The 18845-nt window shown below is 40.0% G+C and overlaps 1 protein-coding gene across 1 annotated transcript in view; it reads left to right on the forward strand.

Annotated features, from left to right (window-relative positions):
• The window catches only part of LOC114647300 (uncharacterized), a 45973-nt gene that overhangs the window by 8330 nt on the left and 18798 nt on the right, over positions 1-18845 (forward strand). Inside the window, exons 4-5 of the mRNA XM_028795975.2 lie at positions 9920-10099; positions 10221-10322. Coding sequence (XP_028651808.2) covers positions 9920-10099; positions 10221-10322 — 282 coding nt within the window. The remainder of the gene's footprint in view (positions 1-9919; positions 10100-10220; positions 10323-18845) is intronic.

The following is an 18845-nucleotide window of genomic DNA, read 5'->3' on the forward strand; positions in this document are numbered from 1 at the left end:
CTTTAACTAGTCTGTACTCACTTAAGTCAATGAAGTTGGTTGCAATTTATACACATGCAAAATGCAGAAAAGAAAATGGAAATGATAAACATCAGTATTGGTACTGGAATGAACAGATATGGGCATTTTAATGAAACTAATTTACAAACACACTCACACACATATTAGAACTACTAAAATAATATGAACAACCAAACAGAGTAAGTTAAATTCTGAATTTAATGTTAATAAATTTTCTTCTGCGGTGGGTTGGCGCCCTGCCTGGGATTGGTTCCCTTCCTTGCACCCTGTGTTGGCTCGGATTGGCTCCAGCAGACCCCCGTGACCCTGTGTTCGGATTCAGCGGGTTGGAAAATGGATGGATGGATGGATAAATTTTCTTAATTTACATATTATCTAATGCTTTCAGTTCAGTCCATTGGTTCCTTTGCTAAAGGTCAAGCTCTCCACACAAAATAAAGTCCCTTTCACTTTGCAACATCCCACATAACAGTAAAGCAAGAGAGTCAAGGTAAATAAGCATAAGAGGAGAAACAAGACAACACACCCAAGAAGAGGCATAATCCTGCTGGCACCATAAATTAAGCATCACAGTGATGTACTTAAAGACCAAAACATACAATATACGCCACCCAAAACATCCCAAAAAACTACAGTGCACACTGCCCTCTAGGACACTATTGCCCCCTACTTCATTTTGTTTCAACCGCTGCAGCCACTTAGTCACAGACTGTGGGGGGGTGCTTTAGTCCTGTCATGCTGTGCCTATCACTCGACAGTCTATCATTAACACAAATGGTCTTAAAATTGGATGTGCACATTGGAGGATGGAAATGTCAAAAATGATGTATGTTAGTTGATTTACCTTGTGGTATTGCTTATGAAGGATCAACTGAGATAGCAGAGTATTAGCTATTTTGTTATGTCATAGGTAGTATGCAGAGGGGCACCAGCCCTCCAAACCCACCACAGACAGACGCAGACACAAGTTCTCAAGCACAACGCTCGGCTTATCTTAATGTGAGCAACGCTTCCCAACTTTACCACCGGCATAGCACAGATACAGTAAGCACCAGGCACAATAATATATAACACAGCACTTTCCTTCTCTTCTTTCTCTCCTTCAGCCTTCACTCCTCCTCCTGCAAGCTTTGTCTTCTCCCTCCCTACTCTGGCTCTTTGAATGAAGTTAGGCGTTCTCTTTTATGCTGCACCCAGGAGCACTCCAGGTGGCCCATCGGCACCCACGGAACCCAACAGGGCTGGGCCGAAATCCAACTCCCATGAAGCCCTGTGGGAATCCAAGACACAGCTGCAACCCAAGGGGGCTGCCATTTAGCGCACTGAGGGAGGTAGTGCCCTGTGTATGTCCTCTCTCCGAGTCCTTCCACTATGGAGGCATCCTCGGCCGTCCGCCCTACATGGTTCTTGCTTTGGAAAGTCACTATATGGTATAATCCAGTTTTCAAAACTCATTTTAGCCCACTGTGTCGGTTTTCGTTTAACTGTGCTTTTATTTTTAGTAATTTTTTGTATTATTATTTTGGCAATCAATGCAATTTTGTGTTCTGTTTTTTGGATGAGCACCCCTGTTTTGTGGCAATCTTTACATGGCTGCAGTAATGTATATATAGTTTCTATGCTTGTTGATAGTCCTGTAATTTACTGCATCATTTCACCCAGTCTATGCAAAATGGAGGCACAGTACTACAAGCCAACCTTGTTTTAGATCTCTTTATCTTTTTTGTGTATTACTATATACATTATGTTGAGATGTTGTTTCTTTTGACATGTACTATATGAGGATTGATTTCTTGATGTGTACTAGCTAAAAAGCTCAAAGAGTGATTAATTAAAGAAGTATTACTAGGGCAAGCAGAATAAAGCTCCTTTAATATGATATAAGAGACTGATACACTAATATCAAAACAGATTACTTCCAAGTTATTGTTGCAAAAGCTGGTTCTATAAACTACACAGTTATGAGCTGCACTTATTTCTTTGACACATGGCTTCTGTATGTTTTGTTTTTTTGAGCAAAAAAATTTGTTAGTTGAGTAGATCCATTACACTGGTCAACAAGCGTTTTGTTACTGGGATTCTTTCACCAGTACTTTAACAAATTTCACTTGCTGACTCCAAATCTGAAAACCGTTTTCGTCTAGCACGTTCCATTTTTTAGTTATGATGTTCCAGGTCTTGGACAACTAGGGTGACTGGAAAGTAAAGGCAATGCGTTTCAACATTTAAGAAATAAGTTTGGTCTCGAGAAAAGTGAAGCCAAAATTAAGGAAGGTGTTTTTGTTGGCCCTGAAATCTGTGAACTGATGCTTGATGATGAGTTCAAAAGGAAACTGAAGCCCACTGAATCAGCACCCTCATTCGTGCAGGTAGCCCAGAATTTTCTTGACAGTCACAGAGCAGAGAATAATGCTGAGCTTGTGGAGAATATACTGAAAGTACATTAGCTTACGGGAGTTAGAATGTCACTGAAGACGCATTTTTTACATTCTCATCTCGACTTTTTTCCACCAAATCTAAGCGATATCAGAGATAAGCATCGGGAAAGATTTAATCAAGATATAAAGGTGATGGAAAACTGGTATCGGGAAAAATTCACTCCGAGCATGATGGCTGACTACTGTTGGTTCTTGCAAAGAGAGACGGATGTGCAGTACAAGCACAAAAGCGAGTGCCTCCAACATTTCTGGGCATGATGACCTCAATTTTATATTGAGGTAAATTGACATAAATATGCTTTAATGTGTCTCTGGTATCGTCTTCTGGTTTGTTTTCAGAATAAACACATCAAAACAATTTTGGTGGGACATAGTGCAAACTCCAGATATCGTGTTGATATATTATATTGATATTCAAAAGTGTGAAAACATCAATGATGTGTATTTCAAAAACCTGACGTGCTAGCTACTGTACATTCTGATTTCATATATGGAATCAGTGTAAAAAACTTAATAAAGAGCCTATCTTAAGTTCCCAGAAGCAAACTAAAAATATTTTTTTGTAGACCAGTGTTATTTGTCCTTTGCCACTGGATGCCAAATTAAGTTAACTACAGGAAATTGTGAGGGTTAGGTGGCTGATAATCATGTCCTGATATGGAAAACCATTGAATTAAAATATTTAGCATACTGTATGTGTAAAATACATAATGCATGAGTTTTTGTAAATTACTTTTTATTAGTGTATTCAGGTATGTAAAAAAATATCTCCTACAGGCCACCAGGATAAAAGTGGCTAAAAACAGCTTGTAACAATGGTTTTATTTAACAGAGGTAATGGATGATCAAAGTGAGTAACAAAGCATAAGCAGAGATAATGTAGGCTATGTAATTTTTAATATACATTTAGCACCTAACAAACCTAATGGGTGTCTGGTTTGATTCTCCATTACAAAGCAGCAATCCACACCCCCATCTAACTTCCTGGTTGTCTTCTTCTTACTTAGCGTGTTTATTTACACTTTAATAACTTGATTGTTCACAGAAATAGTAGGAGTATAGTCAGTTAGGTGCCGGACTGTACAGAGTCTACTGCATTTGTAGTGCACTGTATTTTGATAACTTGTAAACAAATTCACTCAAAAGCAGAAGAAGAAGGAAGTGAGAGGATGACAATTTGTGATAGCCCTAGTTATTAAAGGTGCTAAGAAAAATAGAACTGTCTGGTGTGCTGGGTGGTAAGGCCTGGCTACACTGCCATTTCTCCCAGGTTCCCCTTCACTTTATGTCAGTTCATTATTTATGTACTTTGCACCAGAGGCAATTGCGTTCCACAACGATAAAAAAAATATCTAAACAAATTAGTAAACTTTTGATTATCTGAATTTCCGCAGGCAACTGTGAATTTAAAGCAAACTTAAGTGTGAATTATGTTTAAAAGGTAAAAAAAAAAAACCCAAAAAACCAAACAAGTTCACCTGTTCTCTGACACCTATCATAACCTACCGTGCTTGTTTCTCTCAGCTTATTTGCATTTTTACATTGTTATAATGAAACTTCCTTGATGAAGTTTGCCTTGCGGCCTTTTCCATTGAAGAAAAGAAAAAAAGAAAAACAAAAAAAAAAAACATTTTTTTCATCTGTAGGGCACAAATCCAAAACTGAGAACAGGTTGGTCTTCTCTATGGCACATACTCGGTTGTTCATTCTTTACACCACATTTTTTTTTTTAAGGGAGCTGAAACAAATTAACGCTCCTTTCACTTGAGGCAAATAGCCTTGAAGGCACCACTTCAGCCCATCAAACAAGAGCTTCTGCTACAGCGGAGACATGGGCAAGTGTCATGGTTCAGAGAAAAGGTCCAGACTGGATGGCTCCATGACTTCCGACATGCAACAAAGACATGACTGATATCAACAACAGTGTGTAGTACCCAGTAGTTCACGTTATTAATATATTATGCTATACATTTGCATATGTAATCAGAATTTTTGGCAACAGCAGCATTTGAAGTATTGTCTTCTAGTGTAATTTTAGATATTTATATTTCTTTATTTATTTATATTTCAAAAGAGCCTCATTCCTCATCTTATCTAGTATATCATATTGCCAGTACAAGCTAAAATGTATTACTTATTATTTGGCAGACACCTTTAATCAAGGCAACTTACAACACTTGAGAGATATAATTGATTACATTTCTTTTGTTGTTTTCTAATTGGAGTGCAGGCAGGTGAAGTGACTTGCACATGGTCACACAGTCTCAGTAGTGGGATCTGAACCCATAACCTCAAGTGTGATGGCACAAGTCGGCTCCAGCTGCCCTTCCTTTCTGGGAGCCTCCAAACCCAACACTGTACTCAGTACTGTAACCGAGATGAGCCGAGCAGACAAGGGCACACTAAGCAAGGGGATGGTGAAAAAGTGCAAAAGTGCTTTTATTAATGATAATAATAATAAAAAATTAAAAAAAAGTATCCCCAGGTGCAATACCAAAATGTCTTCAATAAATATATACAATTCAAGAGTTAAAATTCACTGTAAAAACGGGTTCTTAAAACACAGACAGACGAGCCTAGCACAACTCCATCTTTATCTCTCCGGCTCAACCATTGCTCTCTCAGCTGGCGGAGACATGAATAGCCGTGGTCTATTTCACCCGACCTCCGTCTTAGCTGCCCTTACAGCGCCAGCCGGACCACGTGAGGTCGGCCCTCCTCTCGTCATCTTTCACATATTCACAGTCATACCTCAGATCCCTGGGGAGGCCTACACCATGCTCGCTCGCTCGCTTGCACACACTCTATACAAATAATCAGTGGGGCAAACCAGCCCCTGGAACACCACTCCATCGTTCCTTCGTGGGGCCCAAAATCACACTGCCTTTCTCCCACTAACTGACTGGCCCATTTCATCTCTCCACTGATGCTGCTTTTTCCACCACCTGTTTCTATTCTCTCTGTTACCCCATTTATTTTCTTCCTTTCTCCTTTTTTCTCTCTCTCTCTCTCATACAGACTCTTTTTAAAACTGTTAGGTAATTGGGTACAGGTTCGAGGAACTGCTACCTCTGCGGCAGCATGGACCATCCTGATTGATCTGCCCTCCACAGCACATGAATGCGGTGCAGTCAAACAGTGCCTCCGCTAACTGCAGAGTGAAACGCATTTACACACCTACACAGGGCGCTATTACTGTATTTAAAATCAGCACTGCACCACGGACCACACGTCACACAAAGCCTCAATCACTACACCACACTGCCTGATGTAGGTGTATATATGCAAGCAAGTACAAAATATGGGAAGTGCAGGAAGAATTATATGCATATAATCATTAGTATATCTCTGCTTTAATTATTTTCTGCACACTAGAGTCATCAAGGACTACACAATGCCATAAATACCAATGTGACACATCAGCGATGTGGAACACAAACCCAACAGAGAGTCACCAGGAACAAGTCTTTGCAACACACAAGACTTTATTTCAGTGAGAAACGCTTTTCACCAGTTTCCCATCTGCACCAAGCACCTCTTTTCTTCTTCTTTCCCCACTTTTCTGCCTCCACTCCTCCTCCGGCAAGCTTATCCAACCCACGACTCTGGCTCCTTTTAAGTCACACCTGGGAGCACTTCTGGTGGTCCATTAGCATGTTTTGGAAGTACTACTAGATGTGGCAGACGCCCAGTGTCTTAGGGCTCTGCAGTCTCTGGGTTCCCCCCGGCAAAATCCATGGAACTCAACAGGGTTGCAACGAACTCCCATAAAGCCCTGTGGGAATCCCTGGCACTGCAGCAACCCACTGGGGCTGCCACCTAGCGACAGAGGAGAGTTTTAATGCCCAGACCACTCTGCCCCCCGCCCCGGTCCTTCCACAGTATTGGCATCCCAGTTGGGCATGGCCCCCGGCTGTCCATAATAAATAAGAATTCTTTACATTTATATAGCGTTTTTCTCACTACTCAAAGCGCTTTCCACACAGGGAGGACCTGGGAAGCAAACCCACAGTCTCCTTACTGCAAAGCAGCAGCACTACCACTGCGCCACCTGTGAGGATGTCTATGACAATAAAGAGAGAGAGTGGTTAACCTCACACTGTTCCAATCCATCTGAACTAGTGTGGTGCTGAGGTGTCACCCATTGCATGGCTGCACTCGGGTCCTAATCGGAGATCATGAGCTGGTTTGTCATGAATTGGGTGCAGCAACGCACTGCATCAGTGTGTGCTCCTAATCTAGTGACATTCATAATAAGCACTAAATATTCTACGCACTATTTTATATAGTGCTTACAAAGGACTATCGGAAAACATTAGAAAACAATAAATCTTCTAATACATAAAGCCGAGTGTGTGTTTATTTGATGTGCAAATCCACACCACATAATCTGCCAAATTTTGCAGATTTCCCATTTGTACAGGGGAAGACCATGGCCTAAGTTTCATTCTGAAATTTGACTACACCTAAGCTATAAGAGGGAAGTGCCCTTAGGAAGCATTTTTGGGACTTTGGCACGGGTATGCAAAGTTCTTCCCCATGGTGAATTTAGTCTGTGAAACCCTGGTTTGGGGCCAGAATTTCTCCACCTGGGGAATTTATTATTTAGTGCACCTGCACTTTTTTCTACCCCCGGTCAGGGCTGGCTACACCTGATAGTTACCTTATATAACACTTTTCACCACAAGCTCTACTAGGTTAGGTTAGGTTAGGTTAGGTTTCTTTATTTAGTCATGTTTACACAGGAAAACATGAAATTTGCCTTCTCAGTTGCATCTAATAACAAGTAACAGACAGAATGAAATAAAACATACAAATAGAAATAAGAAAGGTTAAGGTAAGGCAGTTAGATAAAACATATCTATACCAAAAAAAAAAAAAAAAAAAGGTAACAGGATATATATCAAAACCTTAAACATTATCTCCGATATTTCTTATTGAAAAGTCGTATGGCACTAGGAAGAAAGGAGTTTCTGGAGCGATTTGTGTGGGTTTTCAAAGCAACTATCCTTCCTGATTTACTGAAGTTTAGTTCTACATGTAATAGATGTCTGTCATCAGTTGAGATGATTTCCAGTTTCTTTAGCATTGCCCTCTGACACACACTAGTCAAATCATCTACATCAGCCCCAATAACTTTAGCTGCATACTTCGTAATCTGCTGGAGCTTTTTTGAGTTTTGGTTTGTCAGACTATTAAACCAGGCAATGAAACTGAAAGTGATCATGGACTGGATCTTACTACGATAGAAGGACAACATGAGGTCCTTGTCTACTTTAAATAGTTTGAGTTTATGGAGGAGAAATAAGCGCTGGTTGCACTTAGAAAATAATTTTTTTGTATTTGTATTCCAGTTAAGATTGTTATCTAGGTAAGTTCCTAAGTATTTATATTCATTCACTATTTCTACCTCCTCTCCCTCTTTGAGTATTTTACATAATGCCAGTTATTGCCAACATTCATCACAATGAGGGTCTTTACTTGTTATAGTTCCTTTCATCATCAGCAGTGTCATTGCTTTTAAAGAGTTTTGCAATCAGTCAGATAAACTCATTGTTCTCAGTAAGTACTTATTTTATATACATAATTTTACAAAGTGAGTATTCATTGTGGCCACAAAAACATTTACATTGCAAACTAAGAAAATGATTAAAATTTTGAAAAATTAAACCAAAATCTATATATATAATTCACTAAGACCATGGCAAGCAAGACGCACGCAAGACAGAGCCCCGCCCGCCAACTCTTACCCTCCTCCCACGCCATGGGATAAGCACGACTGAGCCCTGCCTGCCAACTCTAACCCTCCTCCCGCATCCACCCTCGCTCATGAGGCATGAGCAGGCAGTGCGCATGGTGTACGCACGACAGAGCCCCGCCCGCCATGAGCAGGCAGTGCGCATGGTGTATGCACGACAGAGCCCCGCCCACCAACTCTAAGACCATGGGGGACACATGATAGAGCCCCGTCCACCAACTCTAACCCTCTTCCCGCGTCATGGGATATGCACGACTGCGTCCACCCTCCCAAACTCTTTTACACGCTGCATACAGCGATTCCCATCCGCAACAAACATGCTTCTTCTTAGATGATTCTGCAGGAACGGCGAAAACCTTTGTCTACAAAAACCTGATTCATACCATACTAAGAGCATAGTGTTTTTGTTGGCTTGCCCACCTGCCCGCCTGCCTAACTGTTACCAGCATTCACCGCAATGTACTGGAGTGTAAAACTATCGCAGCTGCTACCTCACACACTGTCCTTATTCCCCGGATATCCCTGTATAATTCACTAAGCAGCCGACCATGGCACGCAAGACAGACCATGGGATACGCTAAAAGCAGCCGGAACCGAAAAGAACAATGAAAAGTCAACGTGGCTCAGAGGTGCATGTGGACTGTAGCAGATAAGAACAATGAAAAGTCAACGTGGCTCAGAGGTGTATGTGGACTGTAGCAGAGACGAAAGCGACTGAGACGGTGTTTGGTGAGGTGTTGCGTATGGGCACATGAGCATGACGCGGGAGGAGGGCTCTGTCGTGCCTATCCCGTTTTCAGTCACGGACAATTGTATGTTGCTCTCTCCAGAGTTCCATCTTTTCATTCACTCACAGTCGTATCCTCAAACCCACCCCATTTGTACAACTGTGTCTTTTAGGAAGTGTTCACCCATCAATAAATAATTATGCGGCTGGCTAGTGTCCATTAATTTTCCTATTTCCTGGTCCTGCTTTTTGGGAGTACAGAATACTGCAGCCTCCTTCACTGTAGTGAAAAGCAAGTACCAGTCATGTAATAATAATAATAATTCTTTACATTTAAAGGGCAAATGTCCACCTTAAGGCCAAAAGACAGACTTGTTACTTTTGTTAAAAACTTTCACCAACATCAGTGGCTTCTGGTTTCACATAATCCTGGTCATGCAGGGATTAACAGGTTAGGAAGTTTTTGTGCTGATATCTTCTACTGTCCACACATAGACTGCATTCAGAGGTGTAAATACAACCAGTAAAAAACAACAAAAACCTGCTAACCGCATCAGAGGGCAGTGCTACCTGCGGTGCCAGTTATGTCCATCCGTGACATGTTCTCTTCTAAAATGGTTTCTTTTCAGTACTCTTTAGCACATAAAGCATTTCAGTCTCAAGTTGGTTCTACTTTCATACACACCTTGTATGCATTAGCGTAACCCCTGGTAAGCAATTAAGGAAGAATAATAAACAGGTACCCAGTCTATAAGGGCCACCAGTCCGAAAGGGCAGTGTTTTAGCAGTGTTCAGCCCAATTGGTTGTCTTTGAAGCTGCCATACTCAGAAATGGCACATTCTACTTCAAATTGCAGGAATGACCTGAACAGCAAAGGGACTTAATGGTGGCCTGAGAGGTGTACCACTTTGGGGGCATTCTGTTATATATTACTGTTCTTTTTGTTTTGTTCTCAAAAAATGGTGTTCTTTTAGGAAAATATAAACCAGGAACTGATAAGCCAGATCCAAAGACTTGGAAAGCCAACTTCCGATGTGCTCTCAATTCCCTGCCAGATGTAAAGGAACTTCATGACAGAAGCATTAAGAAAGGCAACAATGCCTACAGGGTCTATGTAATGTTGCCCATGCACAAAAGCCAGAGAAGGAGAAAAGGTAATTATTTTTTTATATACTTTTTGTTAATCACCAAGGAGAATGTCCTATAAATTAACTTCTGGACTGTAACACCTCTTCTCTTTACCATCCCCATTACTGTGCCAATTGGTTTTTACAGGTATGAAGGAAGAAAGGCAGGCCGAAGTAAAACATGAAGACATGAACTATGACGCAGTTGTTCCTAAGACAGAAAGCTGGTGTGCATTGGAAGGATTTAATGGTGAGTTTTTCACACTTTTCATCTTTTGCTTTATGCCCAAAGCTGACAAAATTCTGGCCCACCACAAAGCTAAATTTCATTATGTGGATTTACATCTTGCCTGAAGAAGGGGCCCGAGTTGCCTCGAAAGCTTGCATATTGTAATCTTTCTAGTTAGCCAATAAAAGGTGTCATTTTGCTTGACGTTTCACTTCATTCATAATGGCTAACATGGTACAACACCCTTTTACTAGAAATGATAAAACTATTAGGAATAAGGGATCACAATTCAGTGCAAAATCTAATGACTGTGAAAAGGAGTGTGGAAGGACTAATAGGGAACTCGGTATCTGTAAGAAGGAGGAGGTGAAGACATTTTATATCAAAGTACAAATTTAAACTAGTGCATTTGGTCACCCACAACACTCAAAGTTGGAACTTGTGAGTCCTCCACTTTATGTTCATTCATTCATAATGGATAACACCCTAGTATGTGGATATAAAAATAGACGGATAGATTAAACTTATCATCAAAAGTATCACAATGTGTTTTGGTAAGTAGTAGAACAACATTAATTGTACAAAATATTCAAACTTTCAACATCAGCAATGTTACAGTACTTTCTAAAGGGATCCATGCATCATTCCTTATTATATATAAAACCCTTTTGCCAGTACTAATCACAAAACTCTGGAAAGTTATCATCATGATTAGGGTCATCGCCTCAACTGTTCATTTTCCAAATCCCCTTATTTCATTCCAGACTTGCATTGTAGGGTGTCAGCGTCTATCTTAGCTACATTAGGCGTAAGGAGGTAACCAATCCTATTGGGAATGCGAGTCTGCTACAAAGCGCACACACATGCATACATCCACACTCATACCCAATTTGCAATCTTTAGGGTGCAACAGGACAACTTCAAGTACCTACAGAAAAAAACACACAGACGTGGGGAAAACATACAAATTCCACAAAGACAGCAACCAGGCCAAGATTCAAACACAGAGTCTAAAACTGCAGTATCAGCCACTGTAGACCCTCCATACCCCATCTGTGAAAAGTGTAACTTAATTGTATAGTGTATAGGGCTTTTCAGAGTGAGTCGTGTCATACTGAACTATACTGGGCTGCAAATCTTCATGTTTTATATGGAGCTTTTCAAACTGACAAATTTGGCATGGCAAAAAATTCTTTATCACATAGCTGAAAAGAAGCACTCTCGGTTTTATAAAACTGTTTTTAGTTTATAAGCCACTTGTAGCAACTTTTATGTAACATATTTTATCACTTTCACTATCAAACGTAATTGTACATGGCAATCAGTTAATCTGATTTTATTTTTATACTACTGCTCATCATCAGCAATAGCACAAAGAATTACCCAAAGCAAATCAGCCTTTATGTGAATTAGGGCCTGGCTGGGCACCAGTGCCACCCAGATGGCACAGAGTAGGAAAATGACCCACAGAACAATTAATATATACCTTGGCTGTTAGTGAGCACTTCACTGTGAGAAAAGGGGGATGGTTTGGGAGCACAGGACCCCATACCCAAAAATGAAGCAGTGGAGGTAAAAACACCTACAGCAATAGAGTGATTTAGTGTCTTGAGGAAAAATAACACAAAATCCTGCAGAATACTATAGTAATACTTTGTTCCAACCAAAAAATGTGAGTGAGAGAGAGAGGTCTCTGAGATTTGGAAAGAAGCAAGAAGACCTCTACACCACCAAGAATGCAGCAAAGGTTCCCCATAAGAAGCCACTTGGACAATTTACCCTAAAGGCCAGGGAGAACTGTGTTTCCCCATAAAACTTTAACCCATAAGGACTTACATGGAGCTCAAGAGTACATTTGACCACTAAAGGTTACCTAGAGTCAGGTGTCTCTGAGGCCCAAAACTGAGAAGTGGTCCCAGGTAGAGTGTTTAACATTTTCTCACACCACAGGCACCTTTAAGTCTAGTGTTGAGAGAAAAGTTTGGATGATGGCCCGGTCTGTGAGAAAGGGTTTAAGATCAGGTGTTAAGAAGTGGACAAGTGGACATGGTGTTTACCCATGTAGGCATACCACAGAAGTGGATCTTTATTTATAGTTTATAGAGCAATTATTGTTACATGTACAGAGTACAGTGAAATTCTTACCTGCATGTTCTAGTCACAGATTCAGCAGGTTGGAAAATGGATGGATGGATGTTCTAGTCACATTTATTGTCATGTTTACATGTATAAATTCACACTTGTATGTCTGTTCTGAACAGTTGATTAAATAAATTAAAAAAGGATGTGTGGTATTAAGATATGTATACACAATCATATAGTAAATATATTTGCAAGTATTTTTTTATGTATATGTACTGTTATGCTGAAAGTCACATTCTGAATATTTGCTTCAATATTTAAAAGAGTTTGTCAATCACATAATTAATAATTATCATAGGTACATAATTAATAATTATTATAGGTGACTGCCCAAACAGTAGAATTAACAAAATGTTATACAAAAAAACATAGATGTCTGCAAAGAGAAACTCACAACACATCGCCACTCTCCACCACCATGATTATATATTATATATTATATTGTATTATTGTACAAGTACAATATCATGATTTATGTTCTTTGGGTATGCTTTTTAAAAACGAACACAATATTTTGAGATTTTGAATTGTTTGGTGTTATTCTGGGTTAAGACAGACACCAGGAGAGCATTCTCTTGGTAACTTTACTTTTATATAACACCTTTCAGAATCAGCATTGAAAGAAAATTTTAAAAGCAATGTCAGATTTCTCAGCATTGTCACTTAAGGATTTTGCAAAGCAGTAACAGTCATCTTTTTTATATAACAACACTTTTCACAATTAACTTTTACTCAGAACATTTCACTTATGTTCAGTGTGATAAAACTGAATAAATTAACAATGATGCAATTAAATAAAAGTACTGTGAAATGTGACAATAATAAAGAAAAGGAGCATGAAATGTGTCGTGGAATATGTTTTTGTTGCTTATCAAAAACACACTGGAGTCCACCCTCTTAGCTGTGATGCATGAATATTCAATTTTAATTTTTTTAAGTTGTATTTCATGTTGCATTTGGAGGAATGCTATAGACTAAATAAATAAGGAATAAAAAACAAATTCTGTGACACATTTATCAATTTACACTCACATTTCACACACTTTTTCTTTATTTACTGTCACACTTTACAATACATTTTTTATTTGTGCATTTACTTATTTATTTAATGCTGTCTGAAATATTTTTCCTGAATTGCACACCAGGGATGAGTTTAGCACAGGGTTTATAATTCTAACCTTATGGCATGCTATTTCCACTGTGGCATACCAAACACGCAGCCCACTGATATTTTTATTATTATAAAGTGGTGACAATTGGGCCTACTGTGCCAGATGTTAAAACTAAACAATAATAATAAGGAAAATATTTTTATCATTCTGTCAGAGATGTTGCACAGTTGTGTGGAGAGGTAACACATCCAGAACTGGGTTTGAATCCCACGCCTAAACTCTGTCTCTTGTGAAGTTTACACATTCTGCCTGTGCGTCTGTGGGTTTTCTTTCTACATTCTTTAGGATGTTTAGGGTGGGTAATTTTTTGATTCCAAATTGACCCTGTGTAATGTGAGTCAGCCCTGTATTTAATAATGAATCAATGGTCCCGATTAGTGATAAGCGAACCCCACTGAATATGTTTCACCTTGAGGCTGCCAAACACAGTGAAAAGCACAAGACAATGAGTTAGTTTTGAGTGGATTATAATGGTGCAATGGTCTTCTATGAGTCTCTGCGAACCACAGAAGTGTCTTCTAACTTTGTTGGACACATTATAGTAGCCAAAAGTGTGACGTGAGCAGTGAGTCAGCAGTTCTAACCACTGCGTCACTAGGCCACCCTGAGATAAAATGAATAGAACTGAATGTCAGATCAGTACAATTTCTTGCAGGCAATAGCAACAGGAGAAAGAAAGATGAATTCTCTGAGACTTGGCCCCCACAGGTATATCTGATAATATTAGAATCTGTGGACAGACTGACCCTGCCTCCAGGACTAAAAACCTGCTCAGACAGACACAAATGCAGGCCGGTGGCCAGCCTTGTGACCCAGAGTTCCATGGGGTTATCAATGCACTTAGACTTACATGCAGCGATGCATCCCAGATAGTCACTCACCATGTAGTCCAGCTGCTGGCAGTGACTGCTGCTATTTCCGCCCTGTGTCGGACAGGGTTATTGTAGCCGGAAAAAAAAATCACTCCACAGATCCATCAGATTGTGACCACCATGGGTACTGCTGTTGCTGCTACTCACAGCTCTCATATGGGCATTTGGAGAGGTGGCAGTTACTGGTAAGGTTGTAACGTCACATCTAACATCGGTTGCTACAGCTCTGTGATGTCAGGCTCGGCTTGCAAAGCATCATGAGATGCCGAGTTCGCTTAAGAAGGCTGCCTGACCAGTTTTTCTGGGGATGATTGGACAAACAAGGTCACTGTCGGATACATAAGTTTGCTGCAGAAACCACATTGGCGAACTCTGCCAATCAACAGTAATCCTGACAAACATACCTGTTGATTTACCAACCAGCCAGACAAACAAACATTACACTCTGAGTTCAAAAAACAAATGGCCCCCCTTTACTAGTAGCCAGTTATTACTCCTTTTCACTTTGGTGCAGGAGTTTCTAATACAAGGAAGAACTACAGTATAGGTGTTACTTTTAAATATGATTACTTAAGTAACTCACCAGAAAGGATGCTGCAGCTGCCGCGGAGCAGTTCCTTTTCTCTGTACCAGTTGGTGCATACCACTACCCTCAGGGACCCCGAAGAGGTTACAAAAAATAAAACAAAAAATACTGGGACGCATACATACTGCTGTCCCGGCTTTCCCTTTGTTCTTCTGTCTCTCTCTGTCGTTTTTTAACATTATTGTCTGTGCTCATCTAAGACCCAACATGCAACTGTCCTCCAAACGCAAAATTCTTCCCGTTTAACATGCAGGCCGCGCTCAAACCTTTCCCCGTGACGTCATCAAAACGGTTGCCGCGCCGTACAGGGCAGAAGAGCGCCGCCCGGAGGGTAATCCCCGTGCTGGCAACTCCCGCCGGTGTCGCACTTCGTTCATATTAACTGAAGGTATCGGCGTATTGCACTTACTCAGATGGTTTATACTTTATAGCGAGGAAATTATTGCAGCAGTTGGTTTACTTTTCCGACTTTCTTGCACTCTTGCTCGCGATTTTTGTCGCCAGGTTCGGCGTTTCAAACACGAGTCACAAAATACTATGTGTTGGAATTCTAGCACCACTACTGGACCGCTTAGTAAATTTATAATAATATATTTTATGTTCGAGGGTCTTTCCTATGCTCGGGAAGATAAAGAAACATTAAAATTGTGTACAGTATGTTTTTCTACACTTTTTTGCAAGTAGTGGGCTCAGAATCAAACAGCGAGTTGGAGACATGGACTGAACTCTATGCTCTTGGCTTAAAATCAAGTGACTTGGAGAGAAATGGTCATCGAAGAAATGACTATATATTAATATAGTGCCTTTAATCACACACTCGTTTCAAAATGTCATTAAACACTGGCATTCGAAGAAAACCAGGATGGGCGGATCGATACTAAAGTAGCGATTTTTCCTATCCTGACCTTTTAATTCAAACATCGATGTTCACATTAAAAGTATCGATAGTACACATCTTTCAATAATATGCGATTTTATTGGAAATTATTTTTTTAAAAGCATTGGATTTTGAGAACATGATTAAATTAAACGTATTATATTGTGTAAAATTGGAGCTGCTTTTCCTTCCGCACTTTTCATCGCTCAGCATTCACACTGGCAGTGCTGCGGTCCACCTGCCAAAGCAGAGGGACAGTGTATGTGAGGTAATGGCAGAAAGAAAGCGAAGAGGTGTTTGGAGTTACAGTAGGCCTGTTTTACTCCACTGAGTGAACAATAATGAAGCAAAATGTGATACGTGCCAGAAGGCCGTACGTTATTGCGGCAACACCACAAACCTGGTAACCCAAATGAATGTCAGCCACGTTGCCGAACACGAGGAATTACAACGAAGGCGACCTGATCAGGCACTCAGGATGCAGTCTACTCTTAAAGAAGCCTTCCAGAAAGGCGGGCAGCACCCAGGTGAATTTCCCATTGGGATTAATAAAGTATCAATCTATCTATCTATCTATCTATCTATCTATCTATCTATCTATCTATCTATCTATCTATCTATCTAGTATGGCAAACTGATGTGAGGTTGTTGTAATTGTTTGAATAGAAAATAATCTGTTTTTTTGGGAGAAGTATATTACAATTACAGCTTGACGAAGTTTTCAAACTTACCATATTATGTCAAATATTTATTTATTGTTACAAAATGACTACTTTATGTACTGTATTATCTTTAAAACCTACTCGCTAGCATTAGAACGGAGTGTAAAAACAACGCTAAAAGTGGTCGTCCCGAGCGTTACTCGGGAAACGGTTTACAAGCGTTACCCGGGCAACGGTATTGGCGCGTCTTCTGGTCTCATCTGTAGGCTTGCCTAGTAATAATGGCAGCTCATAATGAACGGTGTTTAGCAGTCCAAGTGTTACAAGCTCTCGACAGTGACACGAGAAGTGATGTTGAGGAGCAGTGATGAAGTGAATGACTAAGTTAATCTGTGTTCAGGCAGTGAAACTGCAACGGACAGTGAATCCGAAAGTGACGCCCACTCGGTATTTGTATCATACTTTTTACTAATCTGACTGCGTGCTTTTAGTGTTTTGCACATTTTACAGTAAAAATAATAATGTCATTCTTTGAGCAAAAGAATGCAACGCTTTGTACGTGTTTTTTTCTAGAAAAAGTGAAACGCTAACGCTTGTTTGTTGTTCCACAGATCGTTTGCAAGAACTGAACTTGTTTAATAATTTCTATGAATAAACAAGAAAAGAAGTCTGTTTTTTGGCACTCAATGTAATAGTCTATTAATGCAAAGTCTTCAAAAGGTGACTTTTTGATGTCCACACATACTGTTAAGTTAACCATTTTTGCAAGACGACACTGGCTGCATCAGTATTGGCAATACTGGCCTCAGTATCACAACAAGAAGCCAGTGATAAACTGATTCCACCTGGTATCAGTTACACCCATAATGCAAAATTCTGAGGGAAGCACAAAAGTGTATTGTTTTATTTAAATGCAATTGTCATTATATGATTGCAGAATGATTCAGAAAGTGGTTGACTGGACTGTGGATTCAATTATCTATTGTCACCTGAACAAAGCTGGAAGCACTGTGACGATTCTGTTTTTTGATTTCTCCAGTGCTTTCAGTGCCATCCAACCATCCCTGTTAAGGGGCAAACTCAGAGATATGCCGGTGGATGAGTCTATGGTGTCCTGTATAATGGACTATCTGTTTGTGAGACTCAAGGACTTTGTGAGCAACATTGGAGCACCACAAGGAACAGGCCTGAATGAATGTTGAGGTGGTGCAGTGTTACAGGTATTTGGGGGTCCTCATGAATGACAAGTTGGACTTGGTTAGTAATACAAAGGAGCTATATAAGAAAGGCCGAAGTAAGCTCTTCTTCCTTAGGAGATGCCAGTCCTTTAATGTGGGAAGTGATGTTTTTCACACCTTGTACAACTCGGTGATGGCCAGTGTGATTTTTCTATTCTGTGGTCTGCTGAGCTGGTAACATCACTTCAAGAGAGGCTCACCGAATTAACAAGCTTATTAAAAGGGCAGGCTGAGTAATAGGTCACACTCTGGACTCCTAGCAGCAAAGGACAGAATTGAAACAAAACTGAGTGCCATTATGAACTGGGTTTCACATCCTCTTTCTGACACAGTAGCATGAAATTCTATCTACTGTATCTGTCTATCTAAAACCATCTTTACCATCTTGTACATACAGTATACAGTGTATCTCAGTTACATACACACACACAGATAATTAGGGTTCTACTGTGTGTGTGTGTGTGTGTGTGTGTATAATATGAGGCAATATGGACTGATGCTACCTCAAATAACTTAAAACTCAGATAAAACAGAGGGCCGCAGCCATTTCATATTAAACATTACGATATAGATAGATAGATATATATAAAAGATTTTGCTAATTTATATGGCACAGTATCACTTTTAAGCCTCTTATCATACCGTGGTAGTGTTGGATCAGTCCTTAAATTTTGACTATGGCATCTACAGCTTTCAGACCTCATGTTTGGTGTAGAGAAACCCTCCCCATCTTTATCCAGACTCCCTGGTGTGCTGTTTCCCTTTTGATAGGCATGAAGTCCCGATCATGCTGAAGCAATAAATTGAACCCCTAGATCACACCACAGCTGTTTGTGCTCGGTACAGTATTTTCACCAAAGCTTTTATGAATTACTGTAAGACAAGTAATGTACTACACTTACAGATTTTCCTTGAATAAAACAGAACCATAGTAAATCAGGGCACAAATAATCATTCTACTGTATATTGAATGATGAATCTCTGTTAGTGTTTCA

This window comes from Erpetoichthys calabaricus, chromosome 2 (assembly GCF_900747795.2).
Source record: "Erpetoichthys calabaricus chromosome 2, fErpCal1.3, whole genome shotgun sequence".
Classification (NCBI taxonomy): Eukaryota; Metazoa; Chordata; class Cladistia; order Polypteriformes; family Polypteridae; genus Erpetoichthys; species Erpetoichthys calabaricus.